The 15,920-nt window shown below is 44.0% G+C and overlaps 1 protein-coding gene across 8 annotated transcripts in view; it reads right to left on the reverse strand.

Moving 5' to 3' along the window:
* LOC137383885 (sushi, von Willebrand factor type A, EGF and pentraxin domain-containing protein 1-like) overlaps nucleotides 1-15,920 on the reverse strand; it is a 202,214-nt gene that overhangs the window by 158,282 nt on the left and 28,012 nt on the right. For all 8 annotated transcript variants that reach the window (XM_068057250.1, XM_068057245.1, XM_068057248.1 and 5 more), the window contains exon 2: nucleotides 7,311-7,502. In XM_068057250.1, coding sequence (XP_067913351.1) covers nucleotides 7,311-7,502 — 192 coding nt within the window. The remainder of the gene's footprint in view (nucleotides 1-7,310; nucleotides 7,503-15,920) is intronic.

Genomic DNA, 15,920 nt, shown 5'->3' on the forward strand with positions numbered 1-15,920 from the left:
GAATTTCAAAATTTGCCAATGATACCAAACTTGGATGTGCCACAAACAGTGAGGATGCAACTGCAATAGTACATAGGTTAGCAGAATTGGCAGACAAGAGGTAGATGGAATTTAATACAGAGAAGTGTGAAGTGATGCATTTTGGCAAACGGGATCGGGAGAGGCAATATAGAATAAATGGCACAGTTCTAAAGAATGTGCAGGGGCAAAGGGCCCTGGGGATTCAAGTGTATAGATCTTTGAAGGTGGCAGGACATATTGAGAGAGCGGTTAGCAAAGCATATGGGATCTTGGGCTTCATAAATACTGGTATTGAGTACAAAAATAGGGAAGTTATGCTGAACCTTTATAAAGCTCTGATTAGCACACAACTAGAGTATTGTCACCACACTTTAGGAAGATGCAAAGGTCCTTGAGAGGGTGCAGAGGAGATTTACCAGAATGGTTCCAGGAATGAGGGATTTTAGTGACAGGTTTAAATTGGAGAAGCTGGGGTTGTTCTCCTTGGAGCAAAGAAGATTGAGGGGATATTTGATAGAGATGTACAAAATTATGACAGGTTTAGATAAAGGTAGTCAAAGAAAAGTTGTTCCCATTAGCTGATAGTACAAGGACCAGGGGACACAGACTAGGGGACACCGATTTAAGGTTCTGGGCAAGAGATGCAAAGGGGATGCGAGGAAGAATTTTTTTTTTTATGCAGCGAGTGGTAATGACCTGGAACTCGCTGCCTTTGAGGGTGGGGCAAGCGGAGATGATCAATGATTTCGAAAAGAATTTGAATAGGTACTTGAGGAAAATAAACATATAGGGCTACAAGAATAGAGTGGGGGTATGGAACTGATTGGATTGCTGTACAGAAAGCCAGCATGAACTCAATGCGCCAAATGGCCTCCTCCTGTGCCGTTATGACTCTAAGAAATGCAGGTGCAGGATGTCTGCCAGGCTACGGAACTGTTTACTATACACCACTATATGTGCACTGGGAAGCCTGTCAGCAAACTTCCATGTAATGGCAGGGAGCACGGAAGAGTCCAGCTCCAACTTGTGTGAGGTTTTTTGTTCAAGGCATCCCAATGATAGTCAACATTGGAATGAGTGGTCAGCTCTATGAACACTGGATTGGGACCAACAATGATAGAGCTTTGATAGAAGCTCAGACTGCTCTGTGCTCCAGCTTGACCTCTGGCTTTCAAAGGATGAAGGACAGCATGGACGGGCGCTTTGACAGCATCACATCACTCTTGCATTCTCTTTACCCACAAAGCAGCAGTACTGATCTGCAGCACCATGGGAGTACTATTGGCTCCATGGGAGAGGCAGACATTGTCCTGTCTCGGGATGTCAGCCTGCCTGTTCCCCGCCACACTCTCAACAAGTGCCCTTCTTGGTGCCAGACAGCCACTTGGACCAGACAGTCCCAGCTGCTGCCAAGATATTGCAGTCTGCAGCTGGATCCTCTACATCCAGAGCTACCCATGGTCACCCATCATGGCCCTCTCAGGAATCTTCAATGGAAGGTAAGCAGCCTTCCATCTTTCTTGCTGTAGTCACTGGGTCTACATCTTGTCAGAACACTGGAATAGGAAGTAAGCACATAAGTCAAAGGAATCTGATGGTTTACATGCAAGGGTCCTGTAGGAAGCTGGTGTACATAAAGTTGAAGCTCCAATTTTCATTTTCCAAACTTTTGTGAAAACAAAAACTTCCTGGGGACTAAGGATAATTGAAGAGACTACACTTTCCAAAAAAAAAAGCTATGTAAGCCTTGGAACTATAAGCCGATTAGTCATTCTTCAATTTTTGATAAACTACTAGGGCATGAAAACCTGAAGGTCTTTAACCTCACTGTAAATTCCAGGATTTGCTGCCATTGACTTCAAGTGCTGATTGTGCCAAAGGTACCAAGGCCAGAAAAGACGGTAAGGGGTGGAGTGGGGGGCAGGGGCATCATTTAATTTATGTGCACTAGACCTGCCATAGGCAAAATGTTGCAAGGGATGCCAGAAATGGGGGCAGGGGATTACCGGTCAAGGGAGATATTGGCTTACATCAAGAAACATTTCTATATTTTGCCCTTTAGTGTACTTTATTAAAGGGGCAGAGAAAAAAAGTTAAAAATTTCAGAAAACTTGTGTGTGTCAGATCAGAAAGCCAGCTTGTGCCAGGTGTACCAACCCAGCAGTATCCTGTCAGACTGGGGTTGAGGAAGCTCCCATTTAGTGAATCTCCAACCTTAGCCTCTTCTTTCACCACCAGTCTTGTTTGGAACAGGCAAAGACTCTGCCCCTAACAAACCCATGGAAACTGCTTTGGAATGTTGAATCCCATCACATCCAAGTTCCAGGCAAATTGACAACCTAAACCATACTTACAGTAGGAACACACCAGAAGGGATGTAGATTTTTAGACTCCAAAGAGAGAGTCTATAACACAAGCATTTGGGGAAACAAATCAGAGCCAGTCAGTATGAATTTCTACAAGGCAGATAGTACTTCACCAACCTTTTAGAATTCTTTGAAGAAATGGGAGAAAAGATGAAGGAAATACAGTGGAGGTGGTTTATTTCGATTTTCAAAAAATGGGGGGAGGGGGGTAAAAGAGGAGCTGGCTTGCACTGTTGATTAAGGAGTCAATTACTGCAGTAAGGAGGGATGATATCTTAGAAGGTTCCTCTAACGAGGCCATATGGGTAGAACTTAAAAACAATAAGGGGGCAATCGCTTGGTTGGGAGTGTACTACAGCCTCCAAACAGTCAAAGAGAGATAGAGGAGCAGATATGTAGGCAAATCTCAGAGAGGTGCAAAAAGAATAGGGTAATAATAGTAGGGATTTCAACGTCCCCTATATTAGAGGGAATGGTATTAGTGCAAAAAGCTTAAAGGGGGTGGAATTCTTCAAGTGCATTCAGGAGAGCTTTTTGAGCCAGCACGTAGAAAGTCCTACAAGAGGAGGAAAGGTACTGGACTTAATCCTAGGGAATGAAGCTGGACAAGTGGTAGAAGTAGCAGTGGGGGAGCATTTCGGGGATAGTGACCATAATTCTGTAAGATTTAAGGTAGTTATGGAAAAGGACAAAGAGGGACCAGAAATAAAAGTACTGAATTGGGGGAAGGCAGATTTCAATATGATAAAACAGGATCTGACCAAAGTGGACTGGGAGTAGCTTGTTAGTCATTCAGAAAGGAAATAGTGAAGATTCAGGTGCAACATGTTCCCGTAAAAGGTGAAGGGTAGAGCTAACAAGTCAAGGGAACCCTGAATGTCAACAGATATAGAGGATTGGATTAGAATTGGCAGATTCAGAGTGCTGAAAACAGTGGAGGCCCTAGAAGAGTATAGAAAGTAGGGGAGTACTTAAAAAAGTAATTAGGAGAGCGACGAGGGGGCATGACAAATCACTGGCAGACAAGATAAAGGAAAATCCCAAGGTGTTTTATAAGTATGTTAAGGGCAAGAGGATAACCAGGGAAAAAGTGGGGCCCATTAGGGATCAGAGAGGCAATGTGTGTGTGGAGCCGGAGGACATAGGTGAGGTTTTGAATGACTACTTTTCATCTGTGTTCACTATGGAGAGCGATGATGTAGATGTAGTGATCAGGGAGGGGGATTGTGATATACATGATCAATTAGCATTGAAAAGGAGAACGTATTAGCGGGCTTAAAGGTGGATAAATCCCCAGGCCCAGATGAGAAGTATCCCAGGCTGCTATGTGAGGCAAGGGAAGAAATAGCAGGGGCTCTGACACAAATTTTCAAATCCTCTATGGCCACAGAAGAGGTACCAGAGGACTGGAAGATAGCTAATATGGTACCATTATTCAAGAAGGGTAGCAGGGATAAACCAGGTAATAATAGGCCTGTGAGTCTAACGTCAGTGGTAGGGAAATTATTGGAAAAATTTCTGAGGGGCAGGATTAATCTTCACTTGGAGAGGCAGGGATTAATCAGGGATAGTCAGCATGGCTTTGTCAGGGGAGATCGTGTCTAACAAATTTGATTGAATTTTTCGAGAAGGTGACTAGATATGTAGATGAGGGTTAAGCAGTTGATGTAGTCTACATGGACTTCGGTGAGGTTTTTGATAAGGTCCCACATGAGAGATTGGTTAAGAAGGTAAGAGCCCATGGGATCCAGGGTAATTTGGCAAACTGGATCCAAAATTGGCTTTGTGGAAGGAGGCAGAGGGTGATGGTCGAGGGTTGTTTTTGCAAATGGAGGCCTGTGACCAGTGGTGTACCGCAGGGATCGGTGCTGGGACCCTTACTATTTGTAGTGTACATTAATGATTTAGACGTGAATATAGGAGGTATGATCAGTAAGTGCGCAGATGACATGAAAATTGGTGGTGTCGTAAATAGTGAGGAAGAAAGCCTTAGATTACAGAACGATATAGATGGGCTGGTAAGATGGGTGGAGCAGTGGCAGATGGAGTTTAATCCTAAGAAGTGTGAGGTGATGCACTTTGGGAGAACTAACAGGGCAAGGGAGTATACAATGGATGGTAGGACCCTAGGGAGCACAGAAGGTCAGAGGGACCTTGGGGTGCTTGTCCATAAATCACTGAAGGCAGCAGCAGGTAGATAAAGTGGTTAGGAAGTGCTACGGGATACTTGCCTTTATTAGCCGAGGCATAGAATATAAGAGCAGGGAGGTTATGTTAGAGCTGTATAAAACGCTGGTTAGGTCACAGCTGGAGTACTGTGTACAGTTCTGGTCACCACACTATAGGAAGGATGTGATTGCACTGGAGAGGGTGCAGAGGAGATTCACCTGGATGTTGCCTGGACTGGAGCATTTCAGTTATGAAGAGAGACTGGATAGGCTGGGATTGTTTTCCCTGGAGTGGAGAAGGCTGAGGGGGGACATGATTGAGGTATACAAAATTATGAGGGGCATTGATAGGATAGATAGGAAGAAATTTGTTCCCTTAGCGGAGGGGTCAATAACCAGGGTGCATAGATTTAAGGTAAGGGGCAGGAAGTTTAGAGGTGAGTTGAGGAAAATTTTTTTCACCCAGAAGGTGGCTGGAATCTGGAAGACACTGCCTGAAGGGGTAGTAGAGGCAGGAACTCTCACGACATTTAAGAAGTATTTAGATGAGCACTTGAAATGTCATAGCATACAACGCTACGGGCAAAGTGCGGGAAAATGAGATTAGATTGGACAGATGCTTGATGGTCGGCGCAGGCGCGTTGGGCCGAATGGCCTGTTTCTGTGCTGTAAAACTCTATGACTCAAATAGGTTACTTAGGGCAACAATAATAGAATTAAGGGGACTATGGCTCTATAGATAGAGAGACAACTAAAAAACAAAAGATGGCAATAGGAAGTTTCATGGATTGGAAAGATTTGCTGAGTGTTATTCCACACGGCCTGTGTTGAGGCTACACTTACTTACTGTATAAATAAAAACTGAGGTAACAATACTGAAATTTTTGATAATGAATCCAAATTGAAGGTCTGGCAAACTGTGAAGGGGATTTTGTAAAACTGCAGAAGGAAATAGATGGGTTAGCAGAATGGGCAGAAATGAGGTAGAGGCAGTTCAATATAGAAAAATATAAAAGTTAACCTATTTGGAAACAAGCACAGGGAAATGAAATGCACCTTAAAACAGTAAGCTTTAAATGGAGTAAAAGGACCCTGGTATACAGATACAAAGGTCAGTAAAAATGGCAGTAAAAGTAGATAAGGACATTAAAAAAAACTACATTTTGGATCTAAAAGACAAACAAAGGAGTTTGTGTTCAACTAGTAAAAGACCTTTAATAAGCTGTTGAAGTAGAGGAAGTGGTTTGGAGTAACAGGAATATTTGAGCCAGTTGAGAGGTGGAAGTCTGTGGTGGGGCAGTATTATAATTTTCCATTGTAGCTCCATACATATGTGCACACACCCACAAAAAGCATGCCACATCCACAGAGTCTCGGTAGAAAGAAAGGAACATAATAAAAAGAAAAGCCACAAACAAAATAGCTCAATTATTTTAAAATTTGAAATAAAGTTTTGTAATAAAAATAGGACTCATTGTACAGAGGGACTGTTGTGTCAACTCTTTGAACAGTAACTTGCATTTATATAATTCCTTTTACTTTCAAGAACCATCGAAGCTGCTTCACAAGGCAATGGCCCTAATCCAGTGTTGGAGTTACCAGATATGACTAAGTGCACGGTCAAAAAGATAGGTTTGGAGTAGCATTTGAAAGATGCTGAAACATGTAGAGAGAAGGCAAAGTTCTGCAAATGACTTCCTGAGAGTAGGTTCGAGGGAGCTGTCCACTAGGCAACTGAAATAGGACAGGAAAAAGGTCAGAGGATCATAGCATTTAGGCTAGGATATGAAGCTGGAGGAGATGGCAGAAACAGGGACTGGCAAGGTAATGCATGGATTAGTTAACAAAGGAAGAAATTTTGAATTCATTACATTGGGGTAACAGGAGTCAAATGGAGATCAGTGAAGACTGCAGTGAAGGGTACGCAGGATACGCATATAAAAAGGTCAAAATCAGAAGAGAAGCTACTGGTTTCTAACATAAAAAGATAATGACCTTCCAGAAAAACAAAACCCATCATGTATGCTGAACATGCAGGTCAGAGGTTGCATGTGCATGACCGTGCCCGTTTCAAATTAAAGATCCAAGAGGCAAATGACTAAATAGATGCAAGACTTTTCATTAAATAGATAGACTGGCAATCTCAATTACATTTAGGATGATTGTGTGTGAGAAGTACAACACTTGTTACTAGCACAGCTAGGATATTCTTCTGAGATTGGGGCATATGACAGGATACGCAAGGGATCCTAGTTTGTAGTTTTCAGAAGTGTTCCCTTCTCCTTTACTGATGTTCCACATCTTGATGGTGACAAGGATTCATTAAAACCATTAAAAAGTAAACAAACTTAAAGTCAGAAAATTTAACAGAAGAAAAGCTCCTTCAGCGCTGGAAGTCCAGATGGCTTAGCTAAAATTATAGGAACCGAAGTGTTGACAGTTACCACTTGGGGCTGGGGTGAAGGGAAAGGAGAAAGGGAAGAGAGTAATTTGTAGGAAGATCGATATTCCTCTCCACTGTGCTGGGGCAATGTTTCTTATGTTCTATACGCTGGGTGAGGAAATAATCAAGGTTCAATTATAATGCAGCCTATGAACAGTCACTGGTCAACACTCACCTGTCCAATTCCTCATCACAAGAATGGCTACTTGGATGGAATACTGGATTGCTGCTTGCATTCACGGACTGTAGTCTTGCATGGACAATGGGAAAGAATGGGAGTGTGGTGAGAACAAAATTACACTTATTACTTACATTCACAAACGGCCCGTAATGATGACCAAGTTGAATCTTTTTTACAGGTAATAGATCTTGAACCTCCTTCTTTAAACGTGTAACCTGGATAACATTTGTAGAAAACCCTGCCACCCACAGGAAATGAAGTCCGAGAAATATATCTATCTGTTGGTGAGCCATTTTTCAATATTGGAGGTTTGCCACAGTCACCTTTGGAAAAGAAAATATTTTTGAAGTTCATAGTTACATTGTTCATTGTAAGATTTTTAATATATTACTAGTAGATATCAAGTAGAAATCATAGAGTCATAGAGTTATACAGCACAGAAACAGGCCCTTCAACCCATCGTGTCTGTGCCAGCCATCAAGCACCTAACTATTCTAATCCCATTTTCCAGCATTTTGCCTGTAGCCTTGTATGCTATGGCGATTCAAATGCTCATCTAAATACTTCTTAAATGTTGTGAGAGTTCCTGCCTCCACCACCCCTTCAGGCACTGCGTTCCAGATTCCAACCACCCTCTGGGTGAAAGATTTTTTCCTCAACTCACCTCTAAACTTCCTGCCCCTTACTTTAAATCTATGCCCCTGGTTATTGACCCCTCCGCTAAGGGAACAAATTTCTTCCCATCTAACCCATCAATGCCCCTCATAATTTTGTATACCTCAATCATGTCCCCCCTCAGCCTTTTCTGTTCTAAGGCAAACAAGCCTAGCCTTCTCAGTCTATCTTCATAGCTGAAATGCTCCAGCCCAGGCAACATCCTGGTGACTCTCCTCTGCATCCTCTCCAGTGCAATCACATCCTTCCTATAGTGTGGTGCCCAGAACTGCACACAGTACTCCAGCTGTGGCCTAACTAGCGTTTTATACAGCTCCATCATAACCTCCCTGCTCTTATATTCTATGCCTCGGCTAATAAAGGCAAGTATCCCATATGCCTTCCTAACCACCTTATCTACCTGTGCTGCTTGCTGCCTTCAGTGATCTATGGACAAGTACACCAAGATACACCTGACTCTTTGTACTTCCTAGGGTCCTACCATCCATTGTATATTCTCTTTCCTTGTTAGTCCTCCCAAAATGCATCACCTCACACTTCTCAGGATTAAATTCCATTTGCCACTGCTCCGCCCATCTTACCAGCCCATCTATATCGTCTTGTAATCTCCTCACTATTAACGACGCCACCAATTTTCGTGTCATCTGCAAACTTACTGATCATACCTCCTATATTCACATCTAAATCATTAATGTACACTACAAACAGCAAGGGTCCCAGCACCAACCCCTGCGGTACACCACTGGTCACAGACTTCCAATCGCAAAAACAACCCTCGACCATCACCCTCTGCCTCCTTCCACTAAGTCAATTTTGGATTCAATTTGCCAAATTGCCCTGGATCCCATGGGCTCTTACCTTCTTAACCAATCTCCCATGCAGGACCTTATCAAAAGCCTTACTGAAGTCCATGTAGACGACATCAACTGCTTTACCCTCATCTACACATTTAGTCACCGCCTTGAAAAATTCAATCAGGTTAGTTAGACGCGATCTCCCCCTAACAAAGCCATGCTGACTATCCCTGATTAATCCCTGCCTCTCCAAGTGGAGAATTTTTTCCAATAGTTTCCCTGCCACTGATGTTAGACTCAGCGGCCTGTAATTACCTGGTTTATCCCTGCTACCCTTCTTGAATAATGGTACCACATTCGCTGTCCTGGTCATGGTGAATCAGAGAATTGGCTGTTTTATAATTTTAAGGCCATTTATGCTTTATAGGGAATAGTTTTTCACCACTCATTCATATAGAATCATAGAAACTTAGAGCACAAAAAGAGGCCATTCAGCCTGTCATACCTGTGCTGGCTCCTTGAAAGAGCAGTCATGAAAAAGCTTAGTCCCACATTCCCACTTTTTGTCCCCAATCCTTGAAGTTCCTCATCTTCAAGTACCTGTCCAAATCCCTTTTAAAATTATTTCTGGAATCATCTTGTATCACCATTTCAAGTAGAGTCTTCCAGATCTCGGCAACTCTGAGCAGGATTTTATGGGACCCCGAGGTGGGGTCAGAGACGGGGGAGCCCATAGAGTGGCAATGGGCGGCAGCGGGGGTGGGGGAGGCAGCGAGGGGCTGAGGGCCTGTTGGCAAGCGATTCTCCTGGGGGAGGGTTAGGCCGATGACGGCCTTCCTGCCCAGAGGCCAACTAAGGCCTTTAAGTGGCCTATTAATGGCCACTTAGGGACCTCTTCCACCCACCGCTGGGATCTAACCAGGGGTCCCTCCTCCGTTGGCAATCCGCGGCCCACGGAGGCCCCCCAGCCAGAAAACAACGCACCTCCCAGGACACCTCTCCCCCTGTACTTTACGATCACACCCCCACCACACCCCTCCCTTGGATGGTGAGGAGAGAGGAGGTAAAAGGACAGGTATCACACATCCTGCAATTGCATGGGAAGCTGCCATGGAAAGGGAACGAGGTGTTGGGGATGATGGAGGAGTGGACCAGGGTATCGCAGAGGGAATGGTCCATTCAGAATGCTGACAGGTGTTAGGGAAGATGTGTTTGGTGGTGGCATCATGCTGGAGGTGGCAGAAATGGCGGAGAATGATCCTTTGGATGTGGAGGCTGGTGGGGTGGAAATTGAGGACAAGGGGAACCCTGTCGCAGTTCTGGGAGGGAGGGGAAGGGGTGAGAGCAGAAGTGCAGGAAATGGGTCGGACACGGTTGAGGGCCCTGTCAACCACAGTGCGGGGAATCCTTGGTTCAGGAAAAAGGAAGACATATCGGAGGCGCTGTTATGGAAGGTTGCATCATCAGAGCAGTTGCATCATCATCACCTGTCAGCATTCCAAAGGGATCGTTCCCTACACGAAACTCTGGTCCACTCTATCCCCCCCAACACCTCGTCCCCTTCCCAAGGCACCTTCCCATGCAATCGCAGGAGGTGTAGTACATGCCCTTTTAACTCCTCTCGCCTCACCATCCAAGGGCCCAAACAGTCCTTCCAGGTGAAGCAGTGATTTACTTGTACTTCTTTCAATGTAGTATACTGTATTCGTTGCTCATAGTGCTGTCTCCTCTACACTGGGGAGACCAAACGGAGATTGGGTGATCGCTTTGCAGAACAGCTCCACTCAGGCTACAAGCATGATCCCGAGTTTCCGGTTGCTTGCCATTTTAATTCACCACCTTGTTCTCATGCCCACGTTTCTGTCCTCAGCCTGCTGCAGTGTTCCGGTAAACATAAACACAAACTCGAGGAACAGCACCTCATCTTCCAATTAGGCACTCTACAGCCTTCAGGACTCAATATTGAGTTCGATAATTTCAGACCATGAGCTCTATTATTTTTTATTATTTTTATTTATTTCAGTTATTTTATTATATATATTTTTTCTTCGCTTTTTAATTTTTAATTTGTTATTTTTTTAAACCATGTGCTAGTCTTAAACTTGTTTTCAGGATTTGCTTTCATACAGAGCTGTTCATTATTCTGCCATTAGCACTCTCTCTGGACTCATGCTTCGACTTTTGCTACAACTATTTAGCACTCATTTGCATTCTGTTCCATGACATCTGTCATTTAATTTCTTCCCCCCTCCGTCCTATCACAGACCTTCTTTCTTGTTCTTCTTGCCCCACGCCCCCTCGCTCTTTCACTTGCTGAAAGACTGTTACATTTCTAACTTTTGCCAGTTCTGATGAAGGGTCACAGACCTGAAACTTTAACTCTGTTTCTCTCTCCACAGGTCCTGCCAGACCTGCTGAGTATTTCTGTTTTTATTTCAGCAATAGAGGCAATCCTGGCCTTTTGTAGCACTACTGGATTGCCCTGTGATTTGGTGGCACTGGGATGGGGACCCCTGCTATTTGCCTGTACTACATTGGGGGCTGGAATTCTGCAGTCTGAGGAGGCCTTTAATCTGGCATCACTGTGGAAGGAGAATGCTTAGTTTGGTAGAGCTGAGGTCTGCCAATGTAGGCTTGGCTCACTATGGATTATTGGTGTCTATCAGCTTTAAATGGAGGAACAAGGCATGGACCTGATTGGCGGGGATCTCATGTGTAGCAGCACTGGTTTACATCCTTCTAAAGGATCTCTAAATACTGAATTTGCTGTTTCGTGATTGGTTCCCGGACATGCATCTCTGTATTCCTGTCTCCCTCTGTTCTCACAAACGCACACTATGAAATTGGAATCATTCCATCAAAAAAAAACAGTAATTAGATCTTACAAAATTAATCAGATGATGGTCAGGTGAGATAAGTAGAAGCTGCATTTTTAAAACTGAACTAACAGGAAGGTGGGAGTAGAATGGGTGGATTGTTTTTTCGGCTGGCACAGACACGATGGGCCAAGTGGCTTCTTTCAGTGCCGTAAACGTTCTATGATTCTCTGAACTCTTCTGTAAAATGAACTCAATTACAACGAGGAAAGACATTAGTGACCTGCACTTCACAATTTAAGGAAGTTATTGTTTAAACTCTTATTTTGGGCATTTGAAATGTCTGTAACTGAGGGAAATGTGTGTGGGGGTGGGGGCTGGAAGGAAAACAAACATTTTTAGAATAGATTTTGAGCAATTTGTGAGAACCCACTAGCCAGATGGCACATCATGCCAAGTTCACATTGGCAATGTCAGCTGTGGCTCAGTTGGTAGCACTCTTGCCTCTGAGTCCTAAGTCTCCAGGTTCAAGTTCCACTCAAGGACTTGAGTGCAAAAATCAAGCTTGACTCTCCAGTGCAGCATTGAGGGAGTGCTGCACTGTCAGAGATGCTGCCGATCAACTGAAATGTTAAACTGAGTTCCCGTCAGGTGGATGTAAAAGATTCCATGCTACTATTTTGAAGAAGAGTAGGGTAGTTATCCATAGTATCCTGGCCAATATTAATCACACAATTAACATCACAAAAACAGATTATCTGGTCATTATCACATTGCTGTTTGTGGGAGCTTGCTGTGTGCAAACTGGCTGCTGCATTTCCTACAGAACACTTCCAAAAAATAAACTTCATTGGCTGTAAAATGCTTCGAGATGGTGGTCGTGAAAGGTACTATATAAATGTAAGTCTTTATTTTTTAATATAAATGTGGACATTGTAATTTATAATGGGATTTAGAACTATAGTTTAATAATATACTAACAGTAGAGCAAGTTCTGAAGAAAGGAAGAACATGCAAATATAACTTTTTAAGATATAGATACCCCCAATGTACATCTATATCTTAATAAACATGTCCTTAATCTCATATTCAAAATCTATCCACATAGTGCAGTCAGAGCATGAATCTTCAGATGAGCAGCCAGATAATGTGAATGAGGAACTGAAAGAGCATAAATACATTCAGCAGCTGCAAGAACAATCTGGCAGACCCCGAAACAGGACACTTACCCCTGATCACCCTGCACATGCTTTTCATCATCAATCCTACCTGTATCTATCCCTTATCTTGGAATAAATCACCATCCTCAATGTTTCTACCACAACCTTACTTATCTGTCAGCCAGACAAATTCACTTCAATATTTGTTTTCCTTGAAGCCATACACTCTGCAACTCCCAGTCCCAATAGTTTCAATTCACAAAACATGTCTCTAAATCAAGTGCCTGCTACATCACCATTTTTACCTGTCTAAAATTCTGCATCTCTTGTACTGCATTATTTAATATTCTGATTCTTCTTGGTGTAATCTCAGTGGCTGGAGCCTGTGTAGTAGCTGGCAGCTCAGTGTCTATAAGACGTTCCTGGGATTGAGGTGCTTTTCAAGCTTTGAAAGCACAGCCGAGGGTAGTTGAGTTGTTGGTTGCAGCACTTCCACACCCATGGGGTCAGCCTGACTCTGCCTACTTTCTGTCAGATGTGAAATCATTGGAGGGCAAGATTGGAAGAGGGTTTTTTTTATTAATTCGTGGGATGACATTACTATCGCTGAAACCTCCACCATCAACATGCTGGGGATATCATTGGCCTGATACTGAACTGGACCAGCCACATAAATGCTGTGGCTACAAGAACATGTTGGAGGCTGGGAATTTTGTGGTGAGTAACTCACCACCTGACTCCCCAAAGCCTGTCCACCATCGACATGGCACAAGTCAGGAGTGTGATGGAATACTCACCACTTGCCTGGATGGGTGCAGCTGCAACAACACTCAAGAAGTTCAACACCATCCAGGGCAGAACAGTCCATTTGATTGGCACCCCATCCACCACCTTAAACATTCACTCCTTCCACCACTAGTGCACAGTGGCAGCAGTGCTTACCATATACAAGATGCACTGCAGCAACTCACAAAGGTTCCTTCAATAGCACCTTCCCAATCTACGACCTCTACCACCTAAAAGGACAAAGGGTAGCAGACGCATGGGAACACTCAAGTTCCCCTCCAAGCCAACTCAACCATCCTGACTTGGAACTATATCGTCATTCCTTCACTGTCGCTGGGTCAAAAACCTGGAACTCCCACTCCTACAATATAGTGGGTGTACCTACACCAGATGGATTGCAGTGGTTTAAGGCAGTGGCTCACCACCACCTTCTCAAGGGCAATTAGGGATGGGCATCAAATGCTGGCCTTGTCATTGAACATCAAGGGGAGGTGATTAGATTCTATCTTGTAGAAGAGAGAAGTTGCCTAGCACTTTTGTGACACAAATATTACTTGCCAATTCTCAGCCCAAGCCTGAATGTTGTCCAGGTCCTGCTGCATAAGGGCACGGTTGGAAGTTGATTTCAGTGTCAAATATAACACCAAGGTTGCAAACAGTCTTGTTCAGCCTCAGACAGTTGTCAGGGAGAGGGATGGAGTTTGTGGTAGGGACCGAAGACAAAGGCTTTGGTTTTCCCAATATTTAGTTGGAGGGAATTTCTCTTCATCCAGTACTGGATGTTGGGTAAGCGGTCTGACAATTTAGAGACAGTGAAGGTTCAAGAGGGGTAGTGGTGAGTTCCAGATGTGTGTTGTCAGTGTAAAACAGCAGAGGAAACACGAGTTACTAAACAAAAGGGACTCATCTAATTTTGACAGTGCTTAAGGATTTCAAGTGGATTCCCAACAATGCCCAGGAAGGAACCACGAGCATGTGGTTGGTTAGGAAGATCCAGAAGGGAAAACTGGTAAAGAGATAAAGACACTGAAAATGTCAACCAATCAAGATTATCACTAAAAAAAACAAGAGTCCTAGATGATACTCTTCTGATGCCTCATTTCTTAAAACCTTTGATACTTGTGTATAATTTTCAAACGTCTATGCCATGCCACTGTTTGAAGAGGAGGGGATTTCTTCCCGATGTGCTGCCAATATTGTTCCCTCAGTCAACATCACTAAAAATAAACAGATTATCTGGTCATTATCACATTGTTCTTTGTGGGAATTTGCTGTGTGTAAACTGGCTGCCATGTTTCCTCTGTTACAATAGTGACTACACTTCAAAAAGTACTTCACTGGCTGTAGTACACTCTGGGACATGCTGAGGATCTGAAAGGTGCTTTATATAAATGCAAGCATTTCTTCATAAATACTTTAATTATTTATTGCATTAGATTATCATTTGTTTCACACCCTTGCTGATCTTCATTCTCTTATGCAACTTTCCTACCCCTCTTCCCTTCCCCTCAGCCCATCCATCTGTGTCCCTGCTGTCTGCTTCGCTATTTCCATTGGCCCTCCCCAACCCCACCGCTGTGGTTTTTTTACTGCAGTAACTGTCGAGGCTCTGGTCACCTATGTCTATCTCTCGATCTCTCTATCTCCCACTGGGCCGTTCCAAAGCTGCAAAGGCCTCTGGCCCATTGTAATTCGTCCCCACCAACACACACAGATCATTCTCAGGCATGTCTTTCCCACCCATAAGCCTCAAACCCTCTATTGGTTGCCGCTGACTCAAAACACTCCAGAGACGAGAACACAGGAGCTGCATCAGGATTAAGCCAGGCAGAGTTTCAACCATTTCAACTGCAGAGAGCTTCAAATAGAATTTTTTTTATTCATTCATGGGATGTGGGGGTCACTGGCCAGGCCAGCATTTTTTTTTTTTAATTTATTGCCCATCCCTAATTGCCCTTGAGAAGGTGGTGGTGAGCTGCCTTCTTGAACCACTGCAGTCCATGTGGGGTAGGTACACCCACAGTGCTGTTAGGAAGGGAGTTCCGAGATTTTGACCCAGCGACAATGAAGGAATGGCGATATAGTTCCAAGTCAGGATGGTGTGTGACTTGGAGGAGAACTTGCAGGTGGTGGTGTTCCCATGCATTTGCTGCCCTTGTCCTTCTAGTTGGCAGAGGTCACGGGTTTGGAAGGTGCTGTCGAAGGAGCCTCGGTGCGTTTCTGCAGTGCATCTTGTAGATGGTACACACTGCTGCCACTGTGCGTTGGTGTTGGAGGGAGTGAATGTTTGTAGATGGCATGCCAATCAAGCGGGCTGCTTTGTCCTGGATGGTGTTGAGCTTCTTGGATGTTGTTGGAGCTGCACCCATCCAGGCAAGTGGAGAGTATTCCATCACACTCCTGACGTGCCTTGTTAGATGGTGGACAGGCTTTGGGGAGTCAGGAAGTGAGTTACTCACTGCAGGATTCCTAGCCTCTGACGTGCTCTTGTAGCCACAGTATTTATATGG

This window comes from Heterodontus francisci, chromosome 25, assembly GCF_036365525.1.
Source record: "Heterodontus francisci isolate sHetFra1 chromosome 25, sHetFra1.hap1, whole genome shotgun sequence".
In the NCBI taxonomy this organism is placed as follows: domain Eukaryota; kingdom Metazoa; phylum Chordata; class Chondrichthyes; order Heterodontiformes; family Heterodontidae; genus Heterodontus; species Heterodontus francisci.